Source organism: Oncorhynchus tshawytscha, linkage group LG12 (assembly GCF_018296145.1).
Source record: "Oncorhynchus tshawytscha isolate Ot180627B linkage group LG12, Otsh_v2.0, whole genome shotgun sequence".
Classification (NCBI taxonomy): Eukaryota; Metazoa; Chordata; class Actinopteri; order Salmoniformes; family Salmonidae; genus Oncorhynchus; species Oncorhynchus tshawytscha.
In genome coordinates this window covers 58,811,424-58,827,123 of record NC_056440.1, presented here as the reverse complement: position 1 = coordinate 58,827,123, position 15,700 = coordinate 58,811,424, and the positions used below count along the sequence as shown (strand labels likewise).

The window sequence follows — 15,700 nt, the reverse complement described above, 5'->3', positions numbered from 1 at the left end:
GGTGCCAGGTTTCCTCTTGGTTTCATCACACCAGAGCATCTTGTTTCTCATGGTCTGAGAGTCTTTAGGTGCCTTTTGGCAAACTCCAAGCGGGCTGTCATGTGCCTTTTACTGAGGAGTGGCTTCCATCTGGCCACTCTACCATAAAGGCCTGATTGGTGGAGTGCTGCATAGATGGGAGAACCTTCCAGAAGGACAACCATCTCCACAGAGGAACTCTGGAGCTCTGTCAAAGTGACCATCGGGTTCTTGGCCACCTCCCTGACCAAGGCCCTTTCCAAATCATGTCCAATCAATTTAATTTACCACAGGTGGACTCCAGTCAAGTTGTAGAAACATCTCAAGGATGATCAATGGAAACAGGATGCACCCGAGCTAAATTTCAAGTCTCATAGCAACGGGTCTGAATACTTATGTAAAAACATTTGCAAAAATGTCTAAAAACCTGTTTCTGCTTTGTCATTATGGGGTATTGTGTGTAGATTGATGAGGGAAACAAATAATTTAATCCATTTTAGAATAAGTCAAGGGGTCTGAATACTTTCTGAAGGCACTGTATATGCAAGTGCAAGCTTTTGTCAGAGTGTGTGTGTTCCATGTGTTGGTGAGAGAATGTGTTAGCTGGCCATACGGGAGAGAGAGAGAGGGGGGGGGTTCTGCCATCTGCTGGCACTCCTGGGGGTAGAACTACATGTGAATGACACAGAAAACCAATGGAAACATGGCCTGGGCATGTTTGTGGGTGTCCCAAGTACAGATGTATGAGTGTGTGTGTGTGTGTGTGTACCTGCGGGGCTCGTTGTGTGGGTGTGGAATGACTATGAGCTGCGAGTTGGGGATGATGGCTGTCCACTCCTGCTTCCTCACATCCTGCAAGGCAGAAACAGAGAAACTATGTTATTAGTGCCGCGGGGAGGCAGAATGAAGGGGCAATAATGGAAAAAGTCTAGTTCAAAGCAGGCAATATATCCCACACTTCTCAGTGCAGATTCAATGTAGGGCCTGAGTCATTTCCTATACTGCACTACAATTTGCTCTCCGGCTTCAGAGTTTAAGAAACTTCATTCTATGAAGATCAAGCTCAAAAGCTTTTCAACGCCAGCTTCTGTATTAATTACAAAAGGTAATTTTCCCCTCTTCAAGTTGCTACTGGATGGCAATCACTGGCAAACGTTAAATTCATCTTTCTCACAGAGTCCTCTAGGGAAGAGAGACTCATTTCCGACCACACATCTATCATTTGGCAACATTAAGGGATAAGGAAAACACACTTGCTCGCTCACGCACGCAGACGCACACGCAGTGTGTGCCGCCGGTACTTTGCGTCCTCGTTTACCCAGAACCACCCTAATGAGAGCCCAGGGGTTTCAGCTACCTATACCCGAGCTATTTAAAAGCCATGCATTTAAAACACAGACAGGCTAATAAATTAAATAAATGAGGTCTGCTGAAGTATCCCCCTGGTGTCAGCCTACTTCCTACAGTCCCATTAGCTGGAGTATCGTTACAATGCTGAGGGTTGTGTGGGTTAGGAAGCCACGCATATGACTCCTTCCTGACACTGAGAAATGTCAATAGAAGTTAATGACACACCTACATCGCTCAGCGATGCATATACTATGTAAGGCAAAGACTCAAAGCGATTCAGAGCTGCAGATTCAGGGATTTTGATTTGCCAGTTGCTAGTGATTGTTTGTGTTTGAGGCGAAATAGGTTAAAGGAGAATAATGACGAACTGGAATGAGTCACCTTGAGTCAGTGCACTGTGAACAGTGTGCTAGTTCATTACAAGTTGCAGTTCTTAACCTCCTAAGCTAACCCTGACATGTTGCTCTTCAATGCAGTGTGGTTTATGCAGAACAGCGGTGAGAGACAGTGACAGGCTGCGCTTCCGGCGCTTTGGCTAAGAGAAGACGCCTGCGTTTTAGAGGAGGAAAGCGTTTCTGGGTTTTCAGAGAGCGTTTCAAAGGAGAGCGCTGGGTCTGAAGTTGGGAGTGAAGTGGGTTTTTTGGGAGGCGAGAGCAGAGCGGGAATCTTGATTAGTGAAGTAAACCTTGTGAGCGGAGGAAAGGATCCTCATGGGATTGAGACAAGTGTACAGGAGGAGAGTAGAAGTAGAACACACTCCCTCCTCTCTTTCTCTCTCCCTCCCTCCCTAACTCTCTCACAGGCCTCCTGAATGTTTTTCCCTGTGAGGGAGGGTTGAAGACAGACCTGAGAGAGACAGATAGGAACTATCAGAGACAGTCAGACACACAGCTGTTCATTAAATGTGTACATCGAGTGTACATTTTTTAGGAACACCTTCCTAATATTGTGTTCCCCCCCCTGTTCCACAGGGATGCTGGCCCATGACTCCAATGCTCCCCACAGTTGTGTCAAGTTGGTTCGATGTCCTTTGGGTAGTGGACAATTCTTGATACACGCGGGAAACTGTACCCAGCAGCATTGCAGTTCTTGACACAAACCGGTGCACCTGGCACCAACTACCATTTTCTCAAGGCTTAAAAATCCTTCTTTAACCTTTCTCCTCCCCTTCATCTACACTGATTGAAGTGGATTTAAAAAGTGACATTAATAAGGGATCATAGATTTCACCTGGTCAGTCTATGTCATGGAATGAGCAGGTGTTCTTAATGTTTTGTGCACTCAGTGTATGTAGCACTGAACACACCATATCCATACACCCTCTGAAGGTAAAAATTGGTTAGCATAATACAAAGCATTATATTTTATTAACTGCTGTGTGGGGAAATGTGAACCTTTGTGGAAACATTTTCTTGCATTACTCAAAGGGTGCGAGCGATAACAGAGCACGTTGCTGTACTTCAGATGCCATACTCTGTACGAGCCTCGCTCCCAAGGTAGTGAGGTATGGGCAGAAATTTGCAATGCAAATCCGCTATGATGAAGACCTCTGTTCTTTTCTTTGACAGGCGAGGAACGGGAGCCAGCGTCTCAAATTCAAATAAGCCGCGCAGGGGAATCTATCGAGGAACCGACAAACGGCATTTCAAACGGCACGCGATACGAGAGACAGAAGGCTGTGGCTCCACACGAACCCACACCACATGCCAATGTTTGAGGTTGCACAAAAGTGGGGGAACGAAGAAGATAACAAATTATTTACTGCACAATAGATCATCTACTTATCATATTGCAACAGGGAGAAACATGTACAGCATTTACATCAACCTGCAGTATAGTTAGTGTCAGTATCAGTGGCTCTGGGTGTGTTCTCCACATGGGTGCAGTGACTAGAAAAAGTATTAAAATGGTGCATTAACTAAGACCTGCTGTAGCTCCTACTGCATCCTGTCCTGTCCTGTGTTTTGCCTGGCATCTCCCTCCTCTCCGCTCCCCTCCCCCAGTGCTGCGGCGCACCATACAGTACCTTGTCCCCGAGGGGCCGGGGGATACCCACGTACAGGTGGTCCAGGAAGTTGGCGCTGCGCCCCAGACCCAGGACGGTGTAAGGCAGCTGCAGGGAGAGGTGGGCCGACTGGCTCAGCTGGCCCGCTGCATGGAGGGGAAAACAAAGGAGCCATTAGAGCCATTTAGACCCATAAACAAGCCTCATAAAAAGACACAAATCAGACCGTCCTATTCCTACTGTCGCCCAGCCCAGAGGCTTCTACCCCCCCCCCTCCCCATCCCATCACTGGCCCCACGCACAGGCCCTGCCAAGCGCAGCCGACGTAAATCACCCGCTTTACAGTAAACAAAGAGAGCACCACAGCAACAAATCAGGATAAATGTGGATGGATTGCATGGCTGGTCTGGACCCACCCTCAGATGGAAGCCTGTTTTTACATTTACAACGTGCAGCAAGCAAACGCTTCAATGACTGATTATAGTAATATATACAGTCCACATAAAAAAAAACACACTGTGTTCTGCCTAGCTATTATGTACACACACAGCCTCAGTATAGAGCCTAAAAGCCTGGGGTTGAATGCCTGTCTATCAGTGAAGCACAAGTGTAACTCCATCTTGAGAGAATCTATATACTACCTTCCACCAATCTCCATTGTAACAGTTTGAAACGAGGACCATTAGTCCAGCTCCTCTGAAATAAAAGTGAGAGAGAGAGAGCGAGATTTTGAGCCCTGTTCCTGCTTTTCCGTAATTGATTGCAGTGACGGAGCAGGTTACATCGTGCAGCTTCAGAGCAGTTGCTGTAAAAGCCAAATGTAATCGCTTCAATCATTACAGGTAGAACTATGGTACCGTCTACATTTCTGTTAATAAAGTGGCTTGTCCATTGTAGCGACACTGATTCAGAGGTCCACGTCACAGCGCGAGTTACACCAGCAGGCTGACTGCTAATATGGACACCACACTGATCCCTCCCATCAGCGTTATGATACAATAGCAGGGTATTAACTCTGACACAATGCTATAGTCGTTCATTACAGCGAACAGTGCTGATTGTAGCGTGAGTGGAAGTAGGGAGAACATGCATTTTATGGCATACGAACAAAAAAAGTGTTGAACAAAGTGTTGACGGTGCTGAATAACAACTTAAAGACATGAACTTACTCATAAAAACAGCAGCTCTTCTCTGTGTTCACGGAGTCTCTATCAACCTTGCTGTACATTCAAGGCTTCTTTTTACAGTCTATGGCTCGAGGAAACTGAGCTGTTTGATTGGCCAGCAGTAGGCCCAGAGGTGCACTTGATTTGCTATCTGGGCCTGACGAGGAGGCAGAGGCATGAAATGGTTCAAAATGGGAACATTTTGCCTTCCCGCCGTCAGGGCTGCTGAATCAAATGGCGCCAACAACGCAAAAAAAACAAAAAACAAAGAAAGGAACGCAAATGAATGTTTGGTGATTGACAACGAATGCCTTGGAGATCGACCCGTTGGTGACCACTGGTGTAGATAAAGGGGCCAAGAGAGGTTAGAGAACGATTTTAAAGCCTTGAGACAGTTGAGACATGGATTGTGCATGTGTGCCACTCAGAGGGTGAATGTGCAAGCCAAAATATGAAGTAAGTGCCTTTGAACGGGGTATGGTAGTAGGTGCCAGGTGCAACGGTCTGTGGGTTTCCCATGCTCAACAGTTTCCCGTGTGTAGCAAGAATGATCCACCACCCAAAGGACATCCAGCCAATTCGACACAACTGTGTGAAGCATTGGAGTCAACGTGGGCCAGCATCCCAGTGGAACACTTTTGAAACCTTGTAAGGTCCATGCCCTGACTAACTGAAGCTGTTCTGAGGGGAAAAGGGGCTGCAATTCAATATTAGGAAGGTGTTCCTAATGTTTTGAACACTCAGCGTATATGTTATGTGTGCAATCAATTTAGTCCTCTCTGGACACTCACTAAAGACTGTGTTATGTATGTGTGGTGGGGAATGAGGTGCAACTTCTGACCTGGGGCCATCCAAGACCCTACAGCGGGGAGAGACGGGTTAATGATACTATTAAAAAGAAAAACACCCTACCTCTGTTCGGAAAAAAAATAAAATCACAGTTTAGTGGTGTTACCGTGCTGGAAAAAAGGACTAAGGAAAGCTAATGACTTCATCCATGTACATTAAGATGTTGTTTGAATTCTGGGTAACTGTCCTGGCTCTACTTTCTGGCTCTAGAGAGCTGAGGAAGGAGTTGCAGTTTCGGCTTTGTCCACTAATGAGAAGACTCACACTAGGAGACCACACATAAACTGACAGAGTAACCTGATTATGGTGTATATTGCTTCATCAGAATTACTCTTTGGATAAAGTGATATGGTTCTAACTGGGCTACCAGGGCTACTGGGCTACCAGGACCGGACCCAAGGATCTTTATCTATACTGTCAGGCACAGGACCAAAGGTTCAGACACACACACACGTACACACTAGTCAGCAGAAAGACGTGTGAGCACTGACTTGTCCCCATCTGAACTGTTGTCTCAAAACACGCACACACTGCAGCTTCTCCCTCCAACTGAATGGCAGAGTGAGCTCAGGAAGGTCATATCTGTTTAGTCAAGGTAATAAATGTTTGAAACTAAGAAACACACACGCACCTCTCTCCCTTCTCGACTTTCAAAATCCTCACTTTAAAACAACCTTCTTTCCTGTGTTTTCTTCCCCCTGTCTCACTAACGTAGTGGGTGAGCACACTAAACCATGTGACACAGACGGGGTGACACGCCACAAGATTCTTCCCTTGATGTGATTAGATAGTTAACTCAAAGCAGCCTTATAAAAGGTTTTCAGTCAGAGATCCACGCTTGCCATACTGAGTTGAAATATCGAGCCAACACATTTTTGACTTGAATAACGTCGCTCGTGAACTCCAGAGCTGAAACGATTTGACACTTTGGCTTTGGTTAATAAAGGCAAGTACAAACGCATACGAGTGGCAGGCATGGCCTCTGCTGGAGAGTCTACACATCCTGGGTGATGCGGAACAACGTCTTCATCTCACTGGCTTCTTCTCTGGCGAGCTCTCATTGACCTATTACTGACCACCGTTCTCAAAAGTTGTCGTTGCACATCTCACACTACAAGAGCGTTGCAGATTTTGTGCAAATAAAAACATCAAACGTTCGACAATATCGGGGCGTCTGGGATGGGTCAAAGACAGGAACAGTAGGCTTCTGATTGCGTCTCTGACCCGCTCACATTAAACAAGCATTGGTGACGGCCTGGAGTAGACAATGACATTGGGATTTTGTCTCCGATATCAAAAACGTACCCTAACCCTAAAAACGAGGGCCAAAATCGCCTAGTGCACGCCCAGTTTAAGTAACCACAATCTCTTAGGAAGTATGTGTAAGGTCTGGAGGAGAGGACGGTAGACGACAGACATTTTGAGGTTAACCAGCTACCCTAGCGACAGGCTGTTGTTAACTAAAAGATGTGTCGTGTTGCGAATGGTGACAGTGGGGGGGACGCTGGCTGGAGGATGTGTCACTCAGAGAGAGAGGAAGCTGGCTTAGGGACTGCCACTCTGCAGGTGCGGAGGTAGGCTGAAGAGAGGCCATGCACTGGGGGAGGGGGGCTGGCTGGGGGAAGGCTGGAGGTGGGATGGGGGTTCTGGCTAGCTGCTGCGGTCTACAGCCTGGAGTGGGAGTCTTATCTCCCTGCAGCGCGGCCGTGGAGCACACAGACAGACCTTGGCCAGGCGCTCCAGCCTGCAGCACATGACTGACAGGCTCCAATCCCCCTCTCAGACCACAAAACGGATTCAGAGCAGCCAGCCAGCCAAACAGCTCCCGAAGAGCAGGTTTACTCAAGGAACCTTATGCTTCCGCAGCTTATCACATTCACTCATTCCCAGGCTCTCTCCAATCTGGGTGTGAGGAGTGTCAAGCATGTTGAAAAGTACCACACACACACACACACACACATTCTAGAGCCTCTGAGTTTTGTCTGTGTGGCAAACAGAGCAGAACACATCCTCACACCCAACAAGTCAGGACTCCTCAGCTCCAAAAGTTAATTCAGAAACATGTGCGAGTACAATACACACAACGCATACACAGTTAGCCAAAGAGACACCCCCCCACCCAGCATTAAAAGCCTCAGAACATAAAAGTTGCAGTGCTTGCTCTCCTGCCCCACAGAGTTCAGTTATCTAGTGGAGAGGAAGAGGTGAGGAACTTAGCTAGCTTCACAACAAACGGGAAGGAAAAGCTACTCTCCAGTCTCCTCCCCAACCACTCACTTCCAATGCTGCTCTGGTAAGTCAGGGAACAAGGGAGGAATCTCACAAGTTCAAACATACAGTTGAAGTCGGAAGTTTCCAAACACCTTATTCCCTGTCTTAGGTCAGTTAGGATCACCACTTTATTTAATGTGAAATGTCAGAATAATAGTAGAGAGAATGATTTATTTCAGCTTTTATTTCTTTCATCACATTCCCAGTGGGTTAGAAGTTGGCATACACTCAATTAGTATTTGGTAGCATGGCCTTTAAATTGCTTAACTTGGGTCAAACATTTTGGGTAGCCTTCCACAAGCTTCCCACAATAAGTTGGGTGAATTATGGCCCATTCCTCCTGACAGAGCTGGTGTAAACTGAGTCAGGTTTGTAGGCCTCCTTGCTCGCACACGCCTTTTCAGTTCTGCCTACAAATATTCTATAGCGTTGAGGTCAGGGCTTTGTGATGGCCACTCCAATACCTTGACTTTGTTGTCCTTAAGCCATTTTGCCACAACTTTAGAAGTATGCTTGGGGTCATTGTCCATTTGGAAGACCCATTTGCGACCAAGCTTTAAGTTCCTGATTTATGTCTTGAGATGTTGCTTCAATATATCCACATAATTTTCCTCCTCATGATGCCATCTATTTTGTGAAGTGCACCAGTCCCTCCTGCACCAAAACACCCCCACAACATGATGCTGCCACCCCCGTGCTTCGGGGTTGGGATGGTATTCTTCGGCTTGCAAGCTTCCCCCTTTTACCTCCAAACATAACGATGGTCATTATGGCCAAACAGTTCTATTTTTGTTTCATCAGACCATAGGACATTTCTCCAAAAAGTACGATCTTTGTCCCCATGTGAAGTTGCAAACCGTGGCTTCCTTCCTTCCTTGCTGTGCGGCCATTCAGGTTACGTCGATATAGGACTCGTTTTACTGTGGATATAGATTATTTTGTACCCGTTTCCTCCAGCATCTTCACAAGGTCCTTTGCTGTTGTTCTGGGATTGATTTGCTTTGGGATTGGGATTGATTTGTTCTGGGATTTGATTTTTGCACTAAAGTAGGTTCATCTCTAGGAGACCGAAAGCACCTCCTTCCTGGGCGGTATATGACGGCTGCGTGATCCCATGGTGTTGAGACTTTTTTTTTCTTTCTGAGGTCTTGACACAACCCCAAATCCGTAAACACGGGCACCCTCAAAGATATCATCCTAACCACCTTGCCCTCCAAATACAACTCTGCTGTTTTCAACCAAGATCTCAGCGATCACTGCCTCATTGCTTACATCCGTAATGGGTCTGCGGTCAAACGACCACCCCTCATCACTGTCATACGCTCCCTAAAACACTTCAGCGAGCAGGCCTTTCTAATCGAACTGGACCGGGTATCCTGGAAGGATATTGACCTCATCCCGTCAATAGAGGATGCCTGGGTATTCTTTAAAAGTGCCTTACTCGCCATCTTAAATAAGCATGCTCCACTCAATAAAAAAACAAAAACAGGAACAGATATAGCCCTTGGTTCTCTCTAGACCTGACTGCCCTTGACCAGCACAAAAACATCCTGTGGCGTTCTGCATTAGCATCGAATAGCTCCCGTGATATGCAACTTTTCAGGGAAGTTAGGATCCAATATATACAGTCAGTTAGGAAAGCTAAGGTTAGATTTTTTAAACAGAAATTTGCATGCTGCAGCACAAACTCAAAAAAGTTCTGGGACACTGTAAAGTCCATGGAGAATAAGAGCACCTCCTCCCAGCTGCCCACTGCACTGAGGCTAGGAAACACTGTCACCACTGATAAATTCACTATAATTGAGAATTTCAATAAGCATTTTTCTAAGGCTGGCCATGCTTTCCACCTGGCTACCCCTACCCCGATCAACAGCCCTCCACTCCCCACAGCAACTCGCCCAAGCCTCCCCACTTGTCCTTCACCCAAATGCAGATAGCTGATGTTCTGAAAGAGCTGCAAAATCTGGATCCCTACAAATCAGCCGGGCTAGACAATCTGGAGCCTCTCTTTCTAAATTGATGTGCCAAAATTGTTGCAACCCCTATCACTAGCCTGTTCAACATCTCTTTCGTATCGTCTGATATTCCCAAAGATTGGAATGCTGCCGCGGTCATCCCCCTCCTCCAAGGGAGAGGCACTCTAGACCCAAACTGTTATAGACCTATATCCATCCTGCCCTGCCTTTCTAAAATCTTCGAAAGCCAATTTAACAAACAGATCACAGACCATTTCGAATCTCACTGTACCTTCTCCACTATACAATTGGGTTTCAGAGTTGGTCATGGATGCAACTCAGCCACGCTCAAGGTCCTAAACGATATCATAACCGCCATCGATAAGAGGCATTGCTGTGCAGCTGTATTTATCAACCTGGCCAAGGCTTTCGACTCTGTCAATCACCACATTCTTATCGGCAGACTCAACAGCCTTGGTTCCTCAAATGATTGCCTCGCCTGGTTCACCAACTACTTCTCTGATAGAGTTCAGTGTGTCAAATCGGAGGGCCTGTTGTCCGGACCTCTGGCAGCCTCTATGGGGTTGCCACAGGGTTCAATTCTCGGGCCGACTCGCTTCTCTGTATACATCAATGATGTCGCTCTTGCTGCTGGTGATTCTCTGATCTACCTCTACACAGACGACACCATTCTGTATACATCTGGCCCTTCTTTGGACACCGTGTTAACTAACCTCCAGACGAGCGTCAATGCTTCTTTTAAAGGAGCAATCACTGTACAAATACCTAGGTGTCTGTTTAGACTGTAAACTCTCCTTCCAGACTCACATTAAGCATCTCCAATCCAAAATTAAATCTAGAATCAGCTTCCTATTTCGCAACAAAGCATCGTTCATTTATGCTGCCAAACATACCCTCGTAAAACTGACCATTCTACCGATCTTCGACTTTGGCGATGTCATTTACAAAACACTCTACTCAACAAATTGGATGCAGTCTATCACAGTGCCATTTGTTTTGTCACCAAAGCCCCATATACTACCCACCACTGCGACCTGTATGTTCTCGTTGGCTGGCCCTCGCTTCATACTCGACGCCAAACCCACTGGCTCCCGGTCATCTACAAGTTTCTGCTAGGTAAAGCCCCACCTTATCTCAGCTCACTGGTCACCATAGCAGCACCCACCTGTAGCACTCACTCCAGCAGGTCACCCCCAAAGCCAATTCTTCCTTTGGCTGCCTTTCCTTCCAGTTCTCTGCTGCCAATGACTGGAACAAACTGCAAAAATCACTGATGCTGGAGACACATATCTCCTCCATCAGCTTTAAGCACCAGCTATCAGAGCAGCTCACAGATCACTGCACATGTACATAACCCATCTGTAAATAGCCCATCCAACTACCTCATCCCCATACAGTATTTATTTATTTATCTTGCTCCTTTGCACCCCAGTATCTCTACTTGCACATTCATCTTCTGCACGTCTACCATTCCAGTGTTTAATTGCTATATTGTAATTACTTTGCCACCATGGACTATTTATTGCCTTACCTCCCTTACCTCCCTTATCCCTTTCCTCATTTGCACATACCGTATATAGTCTTTTTCTACTCTATTATTGACTGTATGTTTGTTTATTCCATGTGTAACTCTGTGTTGTTGTATGTGTCAAACTGCTTTGCTTTATCTTGGCCAGGTCGCAGTTGCAAATGAGAACTTGTTCTCAACTAGCCTATCTGGTTAAATAAAGGTGAAAAAAAAATATATATATTTAGATTTTCCATTGATGTCAAGCAAAGAGGCACTGAGTTTGAAGGTAGGCCTTGAAATACATCCACAGGTACACCTCCAATTGACTCAAATGAGGTCAATTAGCCTATCAGAAGCTTCTAAAGCCATGATATAATTATAAAAGCTGTTTAAAGGCACAGTCAACTTAGTGTATGTGAACTTCTGACCCACTGGAATTGTGATACAGTGAATTATAAGTGAAATAATCTGTCTGTAAACAATTGTTGGAAAAATTACTTGTGTCATGAACAAAGTAGATGTCCTTACCGACTTGCCAAAACTATAGTTTGTTAACAAGAAAATTTGTGAAGTGGTTGAAAAACTAGTTTTAATGACTCCAACCTAGTGTATGTAAACGTAATACTTCAACTATACCTTTAAAACCACTAGCTTTACCCCACACCTACCACATGTAACCCTCAAAAAGACATACACACGAACAATTTGCAATACTCCTCACCGAGTCAGAAGAGAGGCACTGACGCCCAATGGTAGAGCAGAGCAGAGACAGGTGTGTGACCCACCCCCATACAGTGCGTTATTTAGAGCAGGACTCTCGCTCAGTGAGTAGAGGGACAAAGAGATAACTCAGTTCCTGAATTATGTCACAGAGTGTAACTCCAGCCCAGTCGTATTCAAGCCACTTTAGTCCCTCCACTCGCTCAGAGACACCAGCGGTAGAAGAGACTAGTTCTCTACGTGGGCCCACACACACACACACAAAAAACACACCGCAGGCTTTTGACCTTCATTGGTCACACACATCATCTCAAATGGTGACCAGCGTGACCAGTAGCAATCTTTTAAACACAAGTGTATAAAGAATTCACACTGGCTACATCAAATCCTGCGTAGGTTGCACACAGCGAGACACACAAAGCCTTACCCTCACATCTTCCCAAGCCCCCTGATCATCTTTGGGCAACCTGTTTGCGGAGAGATTCTCAACATCCGTCGCTATAGAAACCACCCCCCCGATTGGGCACTTTCACAGCAATGGGAGGGAAGGGAAGGACACATAGGGGCGATTGCGGACACTGCGGCGGCAGGGCCTGGGGGATAAAGGAATGAAGTGGTACACACTGAGCCACAGCTAAGCCTGGGAGAGGAGAGGGGGCCCTCAGCACCCACACAATGCAAACGGCAGATTCAGACATTGATTTGTGGGTAGAAGCGGGTGTCTGTAGCGGAGGAGATAAGTGGCGTGCCCATAGGGCTCCTCTCTTATCACTGGTGCTCTCGCAAGAGGAAAAGACCGAATTAAAGCTCACGGCACCGTGGGTGACACAGTGTTTGCTGAGATCCATCAGCGCGTCACGTCTGATCATCAGAAACACAATGACGAGACGGTGAATGAGGCAAAACTGAGACCTGGGTTTGACAGATCCAAGACTGGCATTGAGAGAAGAGGTAACCAGAATAAGCGGTGACTTCCAACATGCTGGTTGTTTTCACTTGTTTCCCCATCTCTCCTTCTCTCTCGTTCCCCATCGCTCCCTCTACATATCCATTGTTCCCTCTCTCTATCGCTCTACCTCTTGTTCCCTCTCTCTCTTATCTCTCTCTCTCTCTCTCTCTCTCTCGTAATTGGACATCAGGCTGCAGTTGAGATGTACCCTCTAATACAGGTTACTGTGGCGACAGAGCAGCCACTGAGAGGCATGCATATCTATTACATTAGGGGAGCACGGAAGATATTAGGACTGAGACCGTTACCACTGATGGAACACAGTGGTGAACATAACACACACACACCACAGGGAGAAGAGATGTAGAGACAATATTAACATACTACAGGGAGAAGAGGAGATGTAGAGACAATATTAACACACTACAGGGAGAAGAGATGTAGAGACAATATCAACACACTACAGGGAGAAGAGGAGATGTAGAGACAATATTAACACACTACAGGGAGAAGAGGAGATGTAGAGACAATATTAACATACTACAGGGAGAAGAGGAGATGTAGAGACAATATTAACACACTACAGGGAGAAGAGATGTAGAGACAATATCAACACACTACAGGGAGAAGAGGAGATGTAGAGACAATATTAACACACTACAGGGAGAAGAGGAGATGTAGAGACAATATTAACATACTACAGGGAGAAGAGGAGATGTAGAGACAATATTAACACACTACAGGGAGAAGAGGAGATGTAGAGACAATATTAACACACTACAGGGAGAAGAGGAGATGTAGAGACAATATTAACACACTACAGGGAGAAGAGGAGATGTAGAGACAATATTAACACACTACAGGGAGAAGAGGAGATGTAGAGACAATATCAACACACTACAGGGAGAAGAAGAGATGCAGAGACAATATTAACACACCACAGGGAGAAGAGGAGATGTAGAGACAATATTAACACACTAAAGGGAGAAGAGGAGATGTAGAGACAATATCAACATACTACAGGGAGAAGAGGAGAAGAATGACAGAAAGAGAGGGAGAGAGAGAAAGATATAGTACGCGTGAGAGAACGAGACAGAGTGAGCGAAAGGAAAGAGAGCGAGTGTGTCGTGTGGTTTTGTAGGAGAGAGATAAACAGGAGGAGTTGAACAGGCGGAGGGGTAATCCTGCATTCAATTTGAGACCAATTAACTGGCCTGAGTGCAGAAACCCACAGGAGGGAAATCATGGGCAGAACAAAGCTCTGATCAATAATAATCCTCCCGCCCTCTCCCACTCCAGTTGGTTAGCTCTGCTCACTTCCACACCTTCCACTGACTTCAGCCTGACAAGACACAGGTCCAGCCCAACAGGTGCCGTGTATGTGTGTGTGAGAGAGAGTGTGTGGAGTGTGCGCGGTGTGTTTGGTTACCTGGGCATCTGTACGAAGAGTGACTTGTTCGACCTGACTTGATCACTCATGAGTGTCGCACAGAGGGTATCAAATCTGTGTCTCTCACAGCATAGAACAGTGATTGTGTGTGTAGGTGCCTGTGTGTGTGTGTGTGTGTCTGTGTAGGTGTCTGTGTGCGTGGGGGGGGGGTGTTATTCTCTGCTGTCCTTAATCCTCCATCCTCATTTGCCTAATTAAACAGAGCCTGCCGAAGTTCCCTAGCTGTTTGTTCCTCACCCCTCCTTCTCCTCTCCTCCCTCCGCTCCTCCCTTCCAATGAGCCAGCCAAAAGCCCCGGCACCATGGCAGAGAAAAAGAGGGGGATGGAATAGAGAGATAGGTGGACAGAGAGAGCACATCTCCACTCCTGTTTTGTACTTGTGGTACGGTTCACTCCCCATCCGTCATTTTTCAAATGACTGTGATTCCTCTGCTTCATTTCATCCAGTATTCTCTGTGCACAGAGAGACAAGCCCTCACTCCCTCCTTCCCTTACTCAGTGGAAACAACACACACAGCCGTTGTCCTGTCAGCACCAGTCCAGGGTAATCGATCTTGTCTGCTTATTATGCCTGACACCACTAGCTTTACCCCACACCAACCGCATATAGATGTACCTTTAAAATCACTAGCTGTACCCCACACCTACAACATATAGATTGTACCTTTAAAAACCACAGGGGACTGTAGATTACTCTATATGGTCTACTGATTTACTAACTGTGCAGAACAACAACTCCCTTGATCCAAATTGCACAGAAACCAACGGTACGGAACTCTACCGCTAAGGTCAATATTCATCTCTAATACAGCTGAATTCTAATTCCATAGGGGATAAGGAATGAGGGGAAAGGTAAGCTATTGCATACCAGGGCCTTATATAAATAGCCCGAGGGGTGAGGAGACTAAGGTGAGACGTTCAGATGGAGCACTGGTTCTCTGAGGACCAGACAGCACATGCATTGCTGCACAAACAGTAAATGAACCACCCCCCCCACACACAATCAAACACGTATGGTCGCACGCACGCACACACACACACACACACGCACACACACACACACACACACACACACACACACACACACAGAGCCCACATTAATATTCTGTTGGTTGATTCACAGCTCCAGCTGGAGATGTGGAGATGGACACCGCCTGGGTCCTGGGGATCACACACACACACACACAGAGCCCACATTAATATTCTGTTGGTTGATTCACTAGCAGCCAGCTGGAGATGCCAGGGAGATGGAGACCGCCAGGCAGCCTGGGGATCGCATAGCAGCCAGGCGCAGCCAGGCAGAGCAGCCAGGCAGAGCAGCCAGGCAGAGCAGCCAGGCAGAGCAGCCAGGCAGAGCAGCCAGGCAGAGCAGCCAGCCAGGCAGAGCAGCCAGGCAGAGCAGCCAGGCAGAGCAGCCAGGCAGAGCAGCCAGGCAG

General features: G+C 46.6%; 1 protein-coding gene across 2 annotated transcripts in view; it reads right to left on the bottom strand.

The window, feature by feature from the left end:
* LOC112232219 (T-cell immunomodulatory protein) overlaps positions 1-15,700 on the bottom strand; it is a 118,865-nt gene that overhangs the window by 6,276 nt on the left and 96,889 nt on the right. For both annotated transcript variants that reach the window (XM_042330839.1, XM_024399031.2), the window contains 2 exons: positions 3,395-3,519; positions 788-870 (listed from right to left, as the gene is read on the bottom strand). In XM_042330839.1, coding sequence (XP_042186773.1) covers positions 788-870; positions 3,395-3,519 — 208 coding nt within the window. The remainder of the gene's footprint in view (positions 1-787; positions 871-3,394; positions 3,520-15,700) is intronic.